The sequence below is a fragment of the Monomorium pharaonis genome, chromosome 3 (assembly GCF_013373865.1).
Source record: "Monomorium pharaonis isolate MP-MQ-018 chromosome 3, ASM1337386v2, whole genome shotgun sequence".
Lineage (NCBI taxonomy): Eukaryota > Metazoa > Arthropoda > Insecta > Hymenoptera > Formicidae > Monomorium > Monomorium pharaonis.
The window spans coordinates 29,160,639-29,179,102 of NC_050469.1; the positions used below are offsets into that span (position 1 = coordinate 29,160,639).

General features: G+C 32.6%; 3 protein-coding genes across 3 annotated transcripts; 2 read left to right on the forward strand and 1 right to left on the reverse strand.

Annotated features, from left to right (window-relative positions):
* On the forward strand, window positions 1–1,037 carry LOC105831864 (the record flags this gene model as incomplete). The annotated part of the gene is made up of 1 exon (XM_028190247.2): window positions 1–1,037. A coding segment is annotated over one exon (735 nt), but the record flags the coding sequence as incomplete, so codon positions are not given.
* Window positions 1,038–2,909: 1,872 nt separating this feature from the next.
* LOC105831871 (glycine-rich cell wall structural protein) lies at window positions 2,910–6,124 on the reverse strand. Its single transcript, XM_028190248.2, has 3 exons — window positions 5,918–6,124; window positions 4,491–4,552; window positions 2,910–4,332 (listed from the first exon to the last, which is right to left on the reverse strand). The coding sequence occupies exons 1-3, from the start codon at window positions 5,951–5,953 to the stop codon at window positions 3,846–3,848; spliced, it is 585 nt and encodes a 194-aa protein (XP_028046049.1). The 5' UTR covers window positions 5,954–6,124; the 3' UTR covers window positions 2,910–3,845.
* Window positions 6,125–12,589: 6,465 nt separating this feature from the next.
* On the forward strand, window positions 12,590–17,632 carry LOC105831863. Its single transcript, XM_012672301.3, has 4 exons — window positions 12,590–13,568; window positions 14,723–14,772; window positions 15,098–15,385; window positions 15,812–17,632. The coding sequence occupies exons 1-4, from the start codon at window positions 13,557–13,559 to the stop codon at window positions 16,599–16,601; spliced, it is 1,140 nt and encodes a 379-aa protein (XP_012527755.2). The 5' UTR covers window positions 12,590–13,556; the 3' UTR covers window positions 16,602–17,632.
* Window positions 17,633–18,464: the final 832 nt, after the last annotated feature.

The window sequence follows — 18,464 nt, forward strand, 5'->3', positions numbered from 1 at the left end:
TTCTTCACTTATTATATTTATCAATGTTTTAACAGCGTGCACTTCAAGATTCACGTGCCCGAAATAATAAAACATCACATTCATACGAAAACTGTGTTCATACACATTCACAAACCGGATATTTCGACGGCACCGAAGAAGTCCAAGCCCAAGGAAGAACCAAAGAAGAAGAAGACCCACAAGGAAATACATCACGAAGATTGGAGTTCCTGGAGCACTTACGGCTATTATGACGATCACGACGATAAATCGGACGGTGATTTCAAGAATCAAGAGGATGATGTCCACAAAGAGGTGACTCATAAGAATAACAATCCCTTCGCTCAGTATCACGGGGATTCTTACATGCCCCCGCACTACGACAAACCTGATTATCTGAAAGAACAGCACGACGACAACATGGGCTACTCGTATCCGCCGCAGTACGAAGTGAAGGAGGACGTCAAGGAAATAGATAACAACGACATCGAGCCCTACATGCACACATATGAGGAAGGTTATCATAAGGGAGGCGAGTCCGTTATGGGACACACTTATTCGGGTGATGTGACGAAATTCTACGAGGACAAACACGAGAAAGGCGAACACGACAAGGGCGAACACTCGGCTGAACGGTATCATAATGAGTCGGGGGAGAAAACCCATGCAGGTCGTTACTTCGTCGATGACTCCGAATACCAGCAAAATAAAAAAACGGTGAAGCGTATGCGTCCTAAGATTTTTGTGCAATCATGAAGCAATGGAGGATCATGAATACAGAGACGTGCCAATGATAGATGTTAATAAAATTCCCATTCCTCAGTGAGGAGTATTGGGAAATAAAAAGGTAGAAAATTTAACGATATTAATAAAACAATTTTACCGAAAAAATTATAAGTTCTTTGATTTTAATCATCATAATGGCATTCAATATCCATAAAAATGAGCAACAAAAATTTACAGATAAAAATTAATATGTATTAATAAAAAAATTATGCGTTACTTTTATGAGATAAATAATTATAATGGTTATTAAACTAAGATATACGTACACATATTATACGTACACACATATATATATATATATATATATATATATATATAAACAGAAAGTGCTAAATAATATAATAAATAATAAATTATAGTAAATTAAATTAAAATTAAAAAAATAAAATTAACAAACTAGACTTTTAATGAATATTATATATCTAATAATATAGATATTCACAAGAGATAGTATTTGCTAGACCTGTTAAAGAGGTAATAATTTGTGTATTACAATATTGCAACTCGAAACACCGTAAACACATGATCACAGGTAATTATTGTGAAGAGTTACAACGTCCACTTTATCTTAATCGTCTCAAGAAACTGATAATAGAGATTGACGCAGTAATAAAACCCTCGTTTGCGAAAGCATCATTCATTTGCAGCATCTACGTATTACATTATCTAGCGTGCTACTACACATAGTAATGATCAATCTGTTTATTATTGCCAGCAGCGTTTTTGCGTTCCGCCTGCATGCTTTTCACGCAAGAAAGACTTCCGGCTTGTGATCGTGAACGAGATTAAAAAAGTTCCCTCGATGGGAATTGTAGAAAATTTTCCGTTGTATCATCTTGCTTTTAATATACGTGTTATTTTTAATTTGTGACTCAATATCTTGCATTTTTGGACGATATATATATTTCCAATTTTACATTAGAGATGATTATATTTCTCGATTTTTTTAAGAATATTAGGATATTAAAGATAATCAAGCGCATTTATAAAAGCACGCACACATTCATTTTTATAACATCAAATAACAAATTTAAATGCGATATGCCTGATAATATGCAACCCGTCGTACTTAGAAGCATTGAGAAAAAGAAATAGAAAGGTAACTGTAAAAAAATGAGCGGAATAACATTAAATTTTAATGTTAATAGTTTAGACCATTGCTATTTTATTTTTCGTAATCTAATAATAAAAAACTAGCAAAATATTGAAACAAAAATCTTACGGCACGTATTTTAAATATGACTGTTATCCGTATTCCTCCAAAAATAAAAATATTTTAATCTTCGAAAAAAAAAATCTAAATTATATTATGACTTGACATATGATTTCCTTGCTTTTATTGCTGTATTCGGCGATTTTATCTTTTTCTAATCGTAAGACTGTTTTGTTTTTATTATTGACGAACATCATTGCGATGAAATGCATTTTGATTAAACGTCACTTCTTTTTCTCAAGTTATAAATTAAATGTTAGTTCTGATTTTGTATAGATTACATAAAAAATTTTATTAAAAAAAAAAACTTATAAAGTCTCTTCCAATCATTCGCTCGATATAACTGGCAGTTCTTTTTTCTTTGAATGTGCGCTTGTTCAGTAATGAGATAACAAAATATAAACCATAGAATATAAATGAAAACATGACAAATAAAAAATTTATATAGATTATTGTTTGTGTGACTACCCCTTTTAAAAGTCTCTCTGGAAATTTAATTCTATGTTACTTATAAAATCAAATATGTCAGAAAAAATTTATTTGTTATTATTAACCATCGAGAATCGGAGCGCTCAAATTATTCCAAAAATTCTATGAGCGTATGAATATAAAAGAATACTTCTAATAACAGTTTTTGCGTTTTATGCCAAAATATACACGAAAGTTCGAGGGCAATACCTATTTGTAAGAGCAAGGATGTTAGAAAACAAAGAAACGTTAACATTTCTTTCTTAAAACTATTTTCTACTTTTAATGTTTCAAATATATTTTGTATAGCAAAGTACTTCAATAATACTTTTAAATCATCTAGATATTATTTTTAAAACTTCTAGCATATTTACAAAAACTTCATTAAATAATAATTTCTATTTTAGAGTAAACTTGGTGTCTCTTGTCCCTTTCAAAGATATTTAATAGACCAATAAATATGTTTTTTTTTTCGAAGATTAAAATATTTTTATTTTTGGAGGAATATGAAAGGAATACGGATAACGGTCGTATTTAAAATACGTGCCGTAAAAACATACAACATTTATTCATCATATTTAACAGTTAACACAAAAAAGGTAAATAAAAAATCAACATACAAGAATACAACAACAAGTAAGGATATTTATATATACATTGTAATAAAAGAACGTGTCAAAATTTAATAAAAATAATTCAGACTAGAGATAAAAAATATGTTCGTAAGTTTTCGAAAGTTGAAAACAAGAAATCGGCTGATAATCTCTGTAAAATGAGACATTCGTGATTTTGTTGAATGCATCAGAACAATCGACCGTTCAATTTTCCATTATTACAGCTTAGAGAAAGATAATGTGAAATCGAGTCGTTCTTTGTATTGATGCAAGCAAAAGAGTGTCGTGCGTGCGAAAGTTTAACCATATAGAGCATACATTTTCTCACGAATGCTAACTTTCTGTTTCATTACGGTTCAAATAAAAGTGCGTTGTGGTGTTACTTTACATATCTTCTGTGGCGTATAAATCATTAAATACACAAAATGAATTTTTCGTATATTTTTAAGATAATTTCCATTTTTAACATCCAATCTAACTGCAGCAATTTGCAGTTTTTGAATGCAATTTTATAATTACTAATTCTCCAATATAATTACTTAAAAATCTTTCTTTGTAATTTATGCAAGTGTCACAACAATACACGAATGATTCAGGCAGTCTGGCTGCATTTTGTTATATGCTTCTATAATAGAACTATACACAAAATTATACCGTTATTAGCGGAATAACAGAAAAAGTTATGAAAAAGTTCCGCATGTTTCAGAAGATTATCATGTCGATTATACTTTAAAGCTAATTTTAGCGATTCCTGGAAGTTATTGATAATTCACTCAAGAATCTTTCTAATGTCCCGACCAATCACCGCCGCCAAATCCACCTCCGCCGATAAAACCACCCCCGTCTCCGAAGCCGCCACCTCCGCCGTCGTGGCTGAGCTCTAAATGACCACCGCCGCCCCCGTGGCCACCACCGCCGCCCCCGAGGCCACCACCGCCGCCGCCAAAGCCGCCGCCTAAATCGTGGCCACCGCCACCACCTCCAAAATCGTGGCCACCGCCACCACCTCCGAAATCATGGCCACCGCCACCACCTCCGAAATCGTGGCCACCTCCAAGGTCATGTCCACCGCCTCCAAAACCACCCCCGAAGCCGCCGTCGCCGCCGCCGCCACCACCGCCGTGACCCCCGAGGTCAATAGGATGACCCACGGTATATCCGAGTACTTTGTACTTGTCCTCGCCGCCACCGCCGTGATGTATGTGTTTCGTGATCGTGTGCGTATGCTTGATGGTCTTAATCTTGTACGGTACGTGGATAATCACGTGTTTGCTAAAAAGGGATAGCATTAAAAATTTCAATTGGTTTCGAAGGATAAAAAATGTACTATTAATCACCGCGAAAAATTATAAGATTTGATACGAGATTAGACGTTCCACTTTTTCATGCTCCTTTGAATATTGCCGATAATAAGCTTGGTTTGAACTTACTGACTACCGTGTCCATCGGCACTGGCTAAGCTAACTAATACGATGACTATGAGAAGAGTCAACTGAAAAGAATATAATTTAACAGAGATCATTAATGAAGTTATATATACGAAATATTATTTTTATTTCATTTTAATAGTATTACCCCTAAAAAATGTCATTCGTTTGTAACGGTTAATTAGCAACGATATGTATTAAAATGTATATAATATTAAACAACATAATAATTTAATTACGCAACTCCAAATAACTTTTCATTAAAGATATTTCAAGTAATAATCATTAGAAAATCGATAAACGAATTATTGTTCAAAAATGTAATAAGCAATTATAATTATATATTCCCAAAAACTTTATTTTTATAATCCATTAAGTCCCCAAAAACGTCCATGCATTTTTCTGTTTTAAATCCTTATAACTTGTATCCAAATTTTAGATAATAATAGAAGATCAATGTGAAATATATAACATGAAGACAAGTCTTATTCAATTACACGATATAAATAAATCTTTATGCTAATATTTAATTAGGAATCAAACTTGGAACTTTTTGACATTTAAAAAAATGTGTGTCTCAGCCACTTCAATCATAAGATGTGATAATATTTAATGCAACAATTGATCGGTTAAAAACAAACACATATAATAATAATAACAAAGAATACAGACTGATATATAAAAATAACTAATTAAGGATAAGTCTAATTATTTGGTCAAAATTTTTAGATCGCAATTAATATTTTCTTTCCGAAAATTTAATCAACGCTGTAATGTATAAGTTATTTAGAAAAAAATGTATGTATAAAAATTAAAAATAGAAATAAATAAGCAAGAAACTACCTTCTTATTGATAAATATTCAACAAACAAATTTTGCCTATTTTTTAAATAGAATAATTTAATATAATTATTATTTGACTGATCTGTAAATTATATCGAATTATTCTACTAAAAACGACAAGCACAATTATTTATCTGTTGAATATTTATTAATAAAAAGATAGAACTGCTTTATATTTTTACTTCCATTTTTTAACACTTGTATTTTTTCCTAGATATTCCTCCTGGCTGATTAGTTTTTCAGAAAGAGCACCTTTTCATACTCCTAAATATTAGTTACAGTAAAAAATTGTGATTTGAGGGCCTGAATTAAAAGAATTTAAAACAGAAAGCGGAAACAGAAGAACAAAGGCGTAGGAGACTCCAGGGACTTAATAGTTTAAAGAAGTCTTAAAAATAAAATGTCACTTATAATTTCGTTAATCGCTCAAATCATAAAACAAATATTTCTTACGTTGTTCTCCTTGACTAAGCGCGGAAATAATAATCCTTTGGATTAACTCCCGAAATTTCAATCGTCACTAATTGCCAGCGTCTCACTTCCGTCGCACGATCCAAAATAAACGATAAACGCGTCTTGAGACTTACCAAGAAGCCCGGCATCATTTCTCGTAGTCCTGTCATTGTTCCGTTCTCGGATAGGACCGGCGAGAAAAGTGTCGCTTCCGCCACCGCAGGGTGAAACGAAAAGGTGAAGGACTACGATGAAATAATTAATCAATGGAGAAGAACACAAGAACGCGAGTTACTCCTCCGCCCGGTCTCGATCTGACGACCGTGAATACGCGTACCGCTTATATACGCACGTGATAGAAGTCACCGAATAAGAATGAAAGGGAAGTATTTTGCCACCCGTTTGCGCCGCACTCGTGAAAGGAGTCGCCTAATGGCCTTCCTATAGCAAAAAGTTACCCGATCGCGGCGGGGGAAGGGCGGACAAGCGCCGAAGTGTTTCGCCTTCCTCCCTCGCCACGCTCGTCGCTTTTGTACATTTCCTAGTTTTCGATCAGATTGGTCGCGGTGGGCCGCCGCCGTTCCTCCTCGTAACGAAAGGCAGACCGGCGGGTGAACGGCCAAGATCAAGATCGCGATCGCGCACCTCACGCACGCGGGCGGACGAACGGGACGCGAACAAGTTTTCGTTCGTTTCACTAATATATATAGGATGCTTTCCATTTAGTAACACAAGTCGACACAAGCATTGTTCTGTCTTTTTTTATGTTTAATGAGTAACAAAGATAGAACGATACTTGTGTCGAATTGTGTCACTAAATGAAAAGCACCCATAATAAAGGCGTCCTCACGCGAGATGAGGAGCGATGAGTCCTTCCCTTCTGATTTAAAGATTTCTCTCTCCTTTCATTTTTTAGCAACAAAATCATTTTGTATCAAACTACCAACTTTGACTACTCGTTATATCATTTTGTTCGTATCCTATACATAAAGACGTTCGATTTTATTAAGAATATTTTATCTGTACCATAAAATTTACTACAAAACTGCAAATATTTACATGACCGCGTATTATATTCTAAATTAAATTAACTAAATTGTGTAATTTTATATTTATTAAAATATTAAATTATGTACGTGTAAATTTTGATGCAATATTCCAAAATAATTGATTATTTAAAATCAAACGTATTTGAAATTACAAAACAAAAATTTACACTATTTTATTTTAGAATTATATAAATATCGTGAAAATATCTTTTATATTGACGCGTAGTTTTTAAATAATATTTCTCTCTGTTGTCTTTTATCTAATTGCATTTTTTTCGCAAAAAAAAACCAGGGATAATTATTATATAAATGTGACTAACATTTATGGAAAAGTTCCATAGATGGGTAAGACAGTAACTCTGTCTACGTTCTGCTGCATTCTCCTTGAAAGTTCAGCAATTGCTGCCATCTATCAACATAACTGCTAATACCGATACATACATTCACAATGTTGTAATTATACGTTAGAACTTGTTATACAGAAGTAAATGTTAGAAATTATAGTATATGAATTACAATTTTACAAAGGTAATAATCAGAATGTTTTATTCACATAGTATTATTAGAAGTATTTGTGTTAATTATTACATAGAAATATTAAGACATATTTATTTGATAACTATCATTACTTGTATTATATTGTATTTATAAATTTTAATAACAACCAGATTCAATATACGCATATTACAAGACATAACTTAAAGTACAGGCGAGCACTTTCGCAATTGGTACACATATACAGATTAATATCTCCGTATAATCGTACAGTTTTTTTCATCGCAATTAACGGAATATCGCTATGTCAGACTTACAAATTAAAAATTAACATTTAATTATAAATTTATGTGAAAGTCATAATAAGTATTTTTAGACATGCTTGATAAAAAAATATCTTCACAGCAATTCTTCTCTTCTCTTAATTGGACATTCATTTCTTACTAGTTTCTTATATTGCACTATTATGTTATAGGATGTTTAATAAGTTAAATGTTAAAAGTGTATATAAATATTATAATATTATATATTAAAGTTAAATACTTTTCAATTAGTAAATGCACGATTAATTGTATTGATTATAGCAATGTCTAATCAGACGGATTATAAATTACAAGAATAACTTTGTAGCTTCTAATTTATTAATTGTTTGTTAAAAATGTAAAAGTGTGAGTAAAAGTTTAAATGAATTAAATAAAAAGTGAAAATTAAATTTGAAATTAAAAAGTTACTCATTGGTTTACTTTTACTGATTTACTGACTGTTCTTTTAAATGCTAGTGATGATTTGCTAGCAACTTTGTCCACTCCCATACTTTCTCTGGCGCGCGGTTTCTTAATTTACTTTTTCATTCTGTTCTCACTAGTTCCTATTAAATTGTTTTAAAAAATGTCACACTAACTTTCTATAACGAATAGAAACCGTACTCAATGTATGTGCTGCAAGAAGCAACATGCCATTGTTTCATAATATAATACATGTGTACTTTGACAAGACAAAGAAGATGAATTTTAAAATATTGTAATGATGAGAAAGATAACATAGAACTTATAAACTTTGCAAGAATTTCTTCCAAAATGTTTGTGTTTCTTTGAAATATACCGTTTTTTCTTGAAACTTTTAATAATTACCAATAATAAAAAAAACTTTTAATAATCACCAATAATTAAAAAAAATACATATCTTAATAAAGTAGAATAAATATATAAATATATAATAAAACTAACGAGTTATCACATTGAAGACCACGATTTTTAATCAAGAAAGACTGTAGAAAGAAAGGGATTAATATAATATAACAATATAATATAAATATAATCAAAATAAATATATAGCTATGTAAAAATATAGTTTCATGTAAATTAAAAAAAATGTTAAACACATTTTAACAGTATAAAAAAACAGACGTCTTGTATACGGTACACGTTTCAAAGCGGCATTGAAATTGTACGCTGTCGATCACTGGTAAATTACGGAAGCGAGAGGGAATCATTTCCCCTTCTTGAAGAAGCGCGCCGAGCGGAGCTGATAATGCAAAGGCGCATAGACTGCGAGGCGATGACCGGGGACCGTTCACTCTCTGAAATCTGCGTTCACCTTCGCAAAATGCGCCCACGGGAGAAAGGGAAACTGATCTCCCGTGTCTTGTGCAAAGCGTGCGCAAGAGCAAATTATACGTGTATATGCCGTGCGAGACGCCGCGCGCGCTGGTGCCCGAGCGAGAAAACAAAAACGAGTAACACGCGATACACGACTTATCCTTTTCCTTACAGCCCGCGAGACCGTGACAGTGAACTCTCTACTAGAGGAATCCAATCCGGCCAGGGTCGGAGTGAATGTACAGGGTGTTACGTTTGTGTCGCTTTAGGAAAATATCACGAAACAGGCGTTTAGATGAATATCAAACCGTTTTCGGGTCGTCCGGTTTCACTAATGTCACTAATGTCACTCGTGCGCACTGGACTGGTGTGGTCGGTTAACTTTGACCACAATTATTGGCCTGTTCTTTTTCGCTACACTGCTACACTGATGCCATAAGTTAGAGTGAGAAAAAATATATTTGTCTTACTCTAATCTATTATATCAGTGCAGCAGTGCAGCGAAAAAGAACAAGCCATATGATAAACACTGTTACAAGAAAATAAAAAACTGATTTAAAAGGGTAATTGATGTTACTCGGTAAAACTAAGTATTGAATGTAGTACTGTCAGAAAATTTCATTTTATATATTTAGTATTTTCTTGTTATCATTTTTAATAATTTAACACAAATTTTTCATTTTACGTTTTTATTTCATTAATTTTTTAAATCAGTAATTAGAATGAGTACTTACTTTTTAATTATATTTATTAATCACTATCATTTATTCCTTAGTAAATTTCTTTAACTTTTCGCATTGTGATTCAAGTATCAGATAAAAAATGTACATGAGAATACATTGCTTGATTATATTTACTGAATAATGCAACAAAGCTTGAGAAAGTGCATTGTGTAGCATATTTATCGATCTTGCAAATGGTTATTCACTTTCATCAATAGTACCTCATTGGAAGGCTTATGATCTATTACCAGGAAGTAATAGCTATTTTCGCCAGTGGCGAACAGGATATCCTAAATAATAAGAGCACAACGTAGCAGTTTGTTTCCGCAAAACCTACAAAAATAAAATTCGACAAAAAGAGAAATATACAGTAACGCTCGAGATGAAGGAAGTATGATTTAAACGGAGTTTCGTTTAAAAGTTAAAACACTATAATTAAAGCGTGTTAATTTTAATTTCAAAATGTTTTAAGATATTTGTGTTATCATTAATTCCGTCCATTAGACTTAGACAATTTGCAAATCAATTTTTACATTTAATTTTAAGACTAGCCTTTCACTCTGTGTCTTATGGCAATTTTAAATTTATTTATTATAACACATATTTTTGTCGTAAAAATGCAAGCTAATTTCCCCTACTTTCTAAGAACGTACAATATCTTATGTTTTGTAGAGCTAATAATACATGATGTTTGTCTAATGGAATCGCAAGATGAGGTGATTCGAAGTACATTATGTTAAGAAGAGAACATAAAGTTTACGCTGTCGGATCATACTGCCTCTCTTTTTCTCTATCTCTCGTTTTCTTTTCCTCTTCAAGACATTTACTTGTAGACCAATTTAAGCACTGTTCGTCGCAATTTTCTGTTTTAAACATTAGCACTTGAAAAAACGCGGAAGAACAGGCTGCAATTTTCATATTTCTCAGTGAAATTTCCGGTACGTTAGATTTTATTATTAAATTTTTGCTCACGTGTATACATTTTAACAATTGATTCAACACTAGAATTATTAATTGTTTGATTGTTAATCTAACAGAATTGTATTTTAAAAATAAAAAGTGCTATTTTTAAAAACAATTTAAGCTATTGAAATCAAATCGTACTTGAGATTGTAAATTAAAAACTATCGGGTCAGTTCAAAAAATAGAAAAAAAAACTTAAAATTGAATAAAGAAGTATAAATATAAAAACATTCCTATATAAAATTATAGAATAAATTTAGCTTCTATAATCTATATATTCTATATATATAGTATAAGATGTATAAATACCTCATGCATAGTTAAAAGTTTTGTAACATTTTCTAAAACTGGAAAATACACGTCCGTAGACAAATACCAAATCGAAAGCGTGACTAAGAGCGACTAAAAGATGGTAAGTTATGGTATGGTTATTAATCTTTAGACGTATCTTCAGACATGTCCTGCGCACTGACTCGTGGAACTATTGTGTGTGAAAAGTTGCAACCATGAAAATTTTTGTTTAATCACATAATCTATTTCTCATTGTATTTATTATACAAAACAAAAATTTACACCATGCGTTTTTACTCGATTATTCTCAGATTATTTGTAATTTAGATTATAAATTATATTTTAAATGAAAACCTCTTCCTTTTAAGAGTGTATAGATACTTTCACAAGTTTTTGCAATTACACACCTTTCATCTCATTCCATTCTTTCGTTCTTAATTCAAGAAAATTTGGTTTAGTCCAAATAAGTCCAACTATTATGTATTTTAAAATTTCGTTTAACACATATTTTAGTAAAAAAAAGTATCTTTTATTGCTGAAATGATTGATCTTCATGTTATGCTCTAAAAAAGGAACTAATACCAATTAAGAAAATAGGATGTTAGCCAGTTTCCGTAAAAAAAGGAACGAGGTTAGAAACTTGTATTTGGTGCAAGAAAGTACATGAATGTGCGTGAATGAGCTAATTAACGTGCGCTTCTAATGACGCCATTGTCAGTGTCCCGGCGGCGCATCAAGAAAGGATCTATGTATGTGGACCGTGACAGTAGTAGTAATATGAAACCGTGATTATTCTTGTCAGTGAAATGTTCATTTTTAATCATATAAAACGGAAACAATCAATGTAATAGAGATACAAATTGGCATCGTCGAAATTATATTATATTTGTAAATTATGCAGAAAACATGTATAAACTATGCATGGATCATCCATGAACAATTTGGTGAAATTAAAATCTTACAAGCATAACAATTGTATTATAAAGGACGCTGAGTAATTAAGTTGATTTTAACTTTCGAAATAACCATTACAAGTAACATAAAAATTAAATTTTTTTTAATGTTACAATCAGATTCAGCAGCTTAAAAAATATATAAGAAATATATCTTTTTTACTTGCCAATTCTACTCATCGTCTTTTATGAACAAGTTGATATTATTTTGAAATCAGAAAAAAGATGTTTTGCATTAATAAAAATATTGAATAATATTCCTGAAATAAGATGTAACATCAAAAGAATCAATCGCGCGCGTCGAAAGTGCAACATAAATGTAGAACACTTTCCGTGAGGTCGCATTGCAGTTACATTCTCTTGTTATTTGTTACTCGTATTTTGGAAAGCACATAAATTGGGTGCGGCTTATAGATGCATTAACATATTTCTGTACATTATGCAGAATAATAATTAACATTAAAGATTTAATTTCAAGATACAATTTAATTAAATAAGAACATTTTATTTCATTATATTTATTTCATTAAATTTCTGCGTAATATGTACTGCGTAATAACTATATACATAATTCTCGTTTTAAATACAACTCTTACCGACGTTTATTAATTCAAATTAATACCGTTCCTTTAATTCATATATTTCTTACATTTTACTAATTATTTATTTACTTATTTTTTTATTTATTTATCTTAATCCCATAAAATGTTTTTATTTTCTTACTTTTCTCTTATTAAAAATTAATCATATTTATCTGTAGTCATCTGTAAAAAATTTTTTTTCATATAAAATATAAATACATCATATAATTCTTCAGAAATATTTCGTAATGAAAAGTATTTTCATAAAACATATTATGTGTATTACAGTTTAAATGATCAAAGCAAGAAACAAAATAAAATTAAAGATTAATTGCCACCGCACCCAGCCGATACAACAAACCATGATAAACAAACCATGTTAGTTTCTTGTCGCTGTCTACTTTTCTATTTACTATTATTTTTTGCCGCTATATATTAATTGTCGGTTAACTTTCGTTTGACGAAGCCCTTCCCCGCTCAGATCTGTAAACTCTCTGTATTAGCTGTTCTGTTTTCATTTCATAGCATTGATAACACGAGGTACACCTGCATCGGAATGGACTCTCGGCTCATCACTATGTCCCAGGGGAAGGGGAGGGGGAAGAGCCCGGAGGAATCTCGCCGCAGCATCTCGCATGATGGATACATTAAGTACCGCCCGTCACGTCGCATCGCGCCGTTGACGGTGTCCGTCTCGCTCGATGAAGAAAGTGTCGATTTCTCCCTAGACAAAAATTCGACGACTCCGGGAACCCTTCTTCGCGGAGTAGCCGCCCGTTTTCCATTTCCATTCAGCGAGATGGTACGGCGAACGCACCGCCGATCGCCGGTACATTTTCACGGTGGGAGGCGATCGCGTCTATGCTCTTTTTATCTTGTATAAAAGAGAAGAGGTGTTGCGCAGATAGCTGCAATACATCTAGATCATCCGCGGCGGCAAGCACGGAGACCGGACACGGATCGAATCTCGGACCTTTGGTCGGTCAGCAGGTGGCGAGCGAACACCGCCTCTTCGCCACCCTCGACACCTCGCGACGACACGGATAGCGCGACGTGCAGGTCAAATAGGGGGTGCATCATCAGGCTTGACAAGCGGCACGAGTAATTCAAGGGCCGGCAGTATGCGGTGCTTGGTGAGTCGAATCATCTGAATTTCGCGATTCAAAAAATTCTCTCTCTTTAATTAAAAACAATATCTTTTTCTTTTTTAATTTTAATTGTTAAACAATTTAAAAATTTCAAATTGCTATTTTTTGAATAATTTTATCCAACGTTAATTAAAATTGATAAATTGAAAGTGACAAATTTACGTATACTTTGGCACTATTAAAAAATGATGTAATTACGTAAATAATAGAGAAATGAATTCCTCAAATCATCAATTAGTTCGCTTTTTAATTATTTTCTATTTGCTTGTCCATCTCGCCTGTTGTCTGTTAAGAACGTTACGTACGTTTATGTTTCTAATTTATGTTTAAATAATCATTGTTTCTTTAATAATTAAATTATAAATAAATTTATACTTTCACGAATAGCAAATAAACTTAACTTAATAATACTAAGATGATAAATGCGTTCCAAAGAAAAGTAAGAACATTATTTCAACAGAATTAATTTTTAAAGATATAACAATTTATTTTGATTATTAAATCATTTTATTTGATTTAAGTTATATTTTTAAATTTACTATACAATTATATTTTTTATATTTTACAAAAATATATTTTTGTAAAATATATAACATATAAATAATTTGATTTTACAAAAATAAAAAAATTTTATATTTTATAGAATTAACGATTATTTATTTTGACTATTAATTTTTAAAAGACAGTACATATAGAGAAACAAAATAATTATTTTATGGAGCTTCAAAAATTAAGAAAGATAGATGTAATTTCGATTCACTGAATTATTGAAAATATATATGATTTCGAATTTCACGTTCAAATCCATTTCTACGACTTACTTAGATGACTCTGGCAAAGGTACAGGATTAACTTTCATCGTGTGAAAGTCTTACTATACTGATCAATGAAAGTATGATTAAGTGAAGGAAGAGGCGAGGCCGATAACAGGTCTGCGAGTTTAATTGTACTATTCATAGCTATAAACCAAGCACTAATAACAACCGTAGCGCAAATTGCGTGCGTGTGTAATTCTTACAAATGAGATTCTACACGCGACTAAACTTTCGTGCAAAAGCCTGTCAGCTTAATAGACAGTTTACTTACTTCATCGTTTATGCTTATTAAAAGAAATGTTAATCAGTAATTAATGTTTGCAGGCCCTCTGTGTTTTGCTGCTGGCTATCAGCGAACCTCTCCTTACTCACGCGTAAGTATTCATGTCGTACTTAATTAAGGCTAATAGATTAAATTTGACTAACAACAAAAGGAAGGAAAGTTTACTTATTAATTATAAAAGTTTTCAAAATGTATTCACATTTAAAAAAGAAACAGATTAAAATTATAGAAAACTTACGATAAATTCAGAATTATTTAACTAAAACATATTTAAAAAATGATTTAAGATTCTATAAATATATCACTTTTCTAATTTCAATTAACATTAATTAGAAGTTCGTTAAAAATGTTTGGTAAAATGTTAGGTAATAACAGGAAATATTAAATAAACTTTCTATCTTTTTTTACCGTTTCAGAAAGGTAGTGCTAATCGTGCCTCGACAAGTAAGACGGAGCCCAGCAGTGCCATGGAGACCTCCGGGTCATTACGGTGTAAATGACTTTCCTCGTCATTATGGTCGCGTTAATCGTTATAACAAAAAGCCATTCCGGCCACCGTACGGGGGCGACGATTTCGATCATGGTCCCGAAGCGGTGAATCACGTGAATGTACCGTATGGCAAAAGCATCGGTCACAGCATCTCTTTTGGCAAAGGATACATCCCGTACGATAACATCAAAGGTTTGCCGTTTGTACATGAAAGGTAAGATTATCTATTTAATTATTCTTTATTATATCTTTATTATATCTTTCTAAATTCTATAATATATTGTTATTCTAATTATAAATATAATAAAATATATAATTAGAATTACAACATAATACGTAAGAATCTTGTCGATCTCGTTAGAATTTTGTTGCATAAATATTATTTATAAATTTATAAGTAAATAATCTGAAATTGATATAAAGTATACTTTTTGTACGAAAACTTTTACTTTCAAGATTAGATTATTATGACAAATAAAAAATATATACGTCGTCCATGTTCGAAAAGATCAATCGGTATCAACTGATCTAGATATACCAGCCAGTCTTTATCGATTAACCGGTATGTTTAACCTAGTTTCCACCCGGGACCAGTTTTTCCTAACGCGATTCAAGCAGCTTCCTTTCTTTTTCGATTTAGATACGCCGGTGCTTATGGACGTCAACCGGCCATTCCGGATTATCCGCCCACCAGTTTCACATCGGTAGGTCAGGAATACGCGACGGGACCGACGACGGCGCATTCCTATGAAAATTCACACTTGGACTCGTACTTCTCGGACATCGAGAGTTCTGCCAAGGGCGAGCACGGCAGTCTGAAGGATAGCACGAACAAATACTACGACACCCGGTCGATCGAGAAGGACCTCAGTCTGAGAAATCAGCAGGCCCTCAGCAGCATTCTGGAGAAGGGCAAGAATATCCTAGCAAAGGGCACCGAGGGCTCGCCCTCGGACGCATCTTCCGCCGCGTACGCCGCCGCCTCCACCAATCCGATCACCAGCGTGCAGGGTGCCGTGATAGTGCCAGCGGGTATACCACCGGCAACTATCGCCGGTAACAAGGACGGCATCGTGCTACGGGACACCGTGTCCCTGGACGAGTATCAGAAGAAACTGGAGGAACTCACCAAGGCCTGGCCGAGTGTGTTATCCGGCGGCGCCAACTTCGCGGCGCCCCAGCAACTGCACGCTGGTTTCCCGACGACCGGTCTGCCAGGTGCCGGCTTTGGCGGTGCGACTGCGGCCGGCGGTACCAGTTGGCTCTCCAGCTTCGCCCAGTCCAAGCAGGGCTATGCCGTGCACGAAGACCACAAAGACCCCACGACCTATGACTTTAGAACGATGACCGTACAAGGTGCCCCATACCAACAGATATCTTTCGGCGGTTTCCCGACTGGCACGGGGATCGTCCCGAGCGCTCATGGGTAGATGTAGAATACATACGGGAAAAACCATTAATGCCATCCGGTTTGCGCATTTAGTAGTTAAATTTGGTTTGCAATATTTAAGAAATATTTATTTTTTTATTTACGTAATTGATAATATAGCTCCACTATTTTATGAAACAGTTAAAAGAATCTCGTTGAATTACATATACGTGTATAGTCTCTTCATGAATGCGGATGTACCGGACGTCATTAATAATATATCGTATGCCTAATTATACGCTTGATCGGAAACAATGTGATTCTGATAAAATTAACTACACTTTTCACAGACACGGCAAGATGTAATATACATTCATATTGCCACGAATGTATAATGTATACGAGGGTATATACTCGCGCGTTGCTTTTGAGACGTTGAAATCTCAATTCAATGAAATTATATATGGACTTCAGGGAGTCTAAAGTATTCGTACATACAGAAATGTTACGCAGTGTGCACATAACGATACATTTACACCAATATATAATGTGTGAAATTGGGTCAAAATTTTACATAGAATTTAAATCTTTAAAATTTCTTAGACTCTATATTTTGATGGACTTAGAATACTCTCGTCTATTCTCTCATGTAAAAATTTTTTTATTTACACTGATGCAAAATTGATTGGAGTTAGTCATGTGAATTGATCAAAAGAAATTCCTGCCTTAAAAGTGCCAATATACATATTTGATAAATGAGAAATATTACTGTAAAATTGTTTAACATTTATATTAAATTCCATTTCCATTTTTCAAAGCAGAGAAAGAAAGAGAGAGAGAAAAGGAGAGGAAGAAAATATAATCTTCATTATTTTAACAAGAAAACAACGCAACTAAGTGTCCGGCTCTTAATTTTAATAAGCTTTTGTGATATGTTAACAATTAACATATCACAACAGAAGAGATATACGTATTCTTTTTATAAATGTTGAATCGTACATTAAGAGGATAAAACACACCTTTGAAAGAAATCGATTTTTATTTCGAAGCAAATATTGTCGAAATTATAAAAAGTAGAAAAAATTTTCTAAATAAAAGCTGAATGATTTCAAGTCTATAATATTTTATATATAAATATTTTTTAAAATAATATTCTTTTAATAAAATATATAAAAAATTTTGTTACAAAATATTTTTAAGACTATTTAACTTTTATTTAAGTACACGAAGAGAATTTTCTCTTAAAATTTATCCTCAAAATATGGTAATTGTGGGATAATGTGTGACCTCGAGAAATTTTACTATATTTTTAGTAAATTTTACTAAACAGTACAGTAAAATTCCTCGAGGTCACAAAAATTTAGTGCAGCTTTTGATTGGTTATTGGACAGTTTTACTGGTCTTTGTCTAGTAACTGAATAGCAAACTGTCTAGGATACCAATCAAGATGTAACGCTTTTCTCATAGTTATTGTATAGAAAAACTGTATAATATCCGAACTCAGTTACTTAACAGTTACTCAACAGTAAAAGTACCTCTTAATCTTTTAACCTTTTAATCTCTCTTGACATTTTTGTGACAGAACTACATACTTGAAGTTGTTCAAAAATTAAAATAAAAAATCAGATCAGTTTCTAGGCAGTATTTTTGTATATAAAGAGAAATCATTAATACTAGATAGTAACAGATTAAGTAGTCAGTTAAACTGTATGAATTTCTATCAGGGCCTTATTTCACAATTACCAGATTTTGAAGGTAAATTTTCAGAGAAAATTCTCTCCATGTATTTTTATTTTAGTTCTTATAGTTATGACGATATTCGCTTCTATTTGTCTATATTTTAATGTATCTAAAATTTATTAAAATCGGAACGGACAACACTTAATTGTGTTTCCTTGTAAGACTGATTACGTTTGCTTAGTGC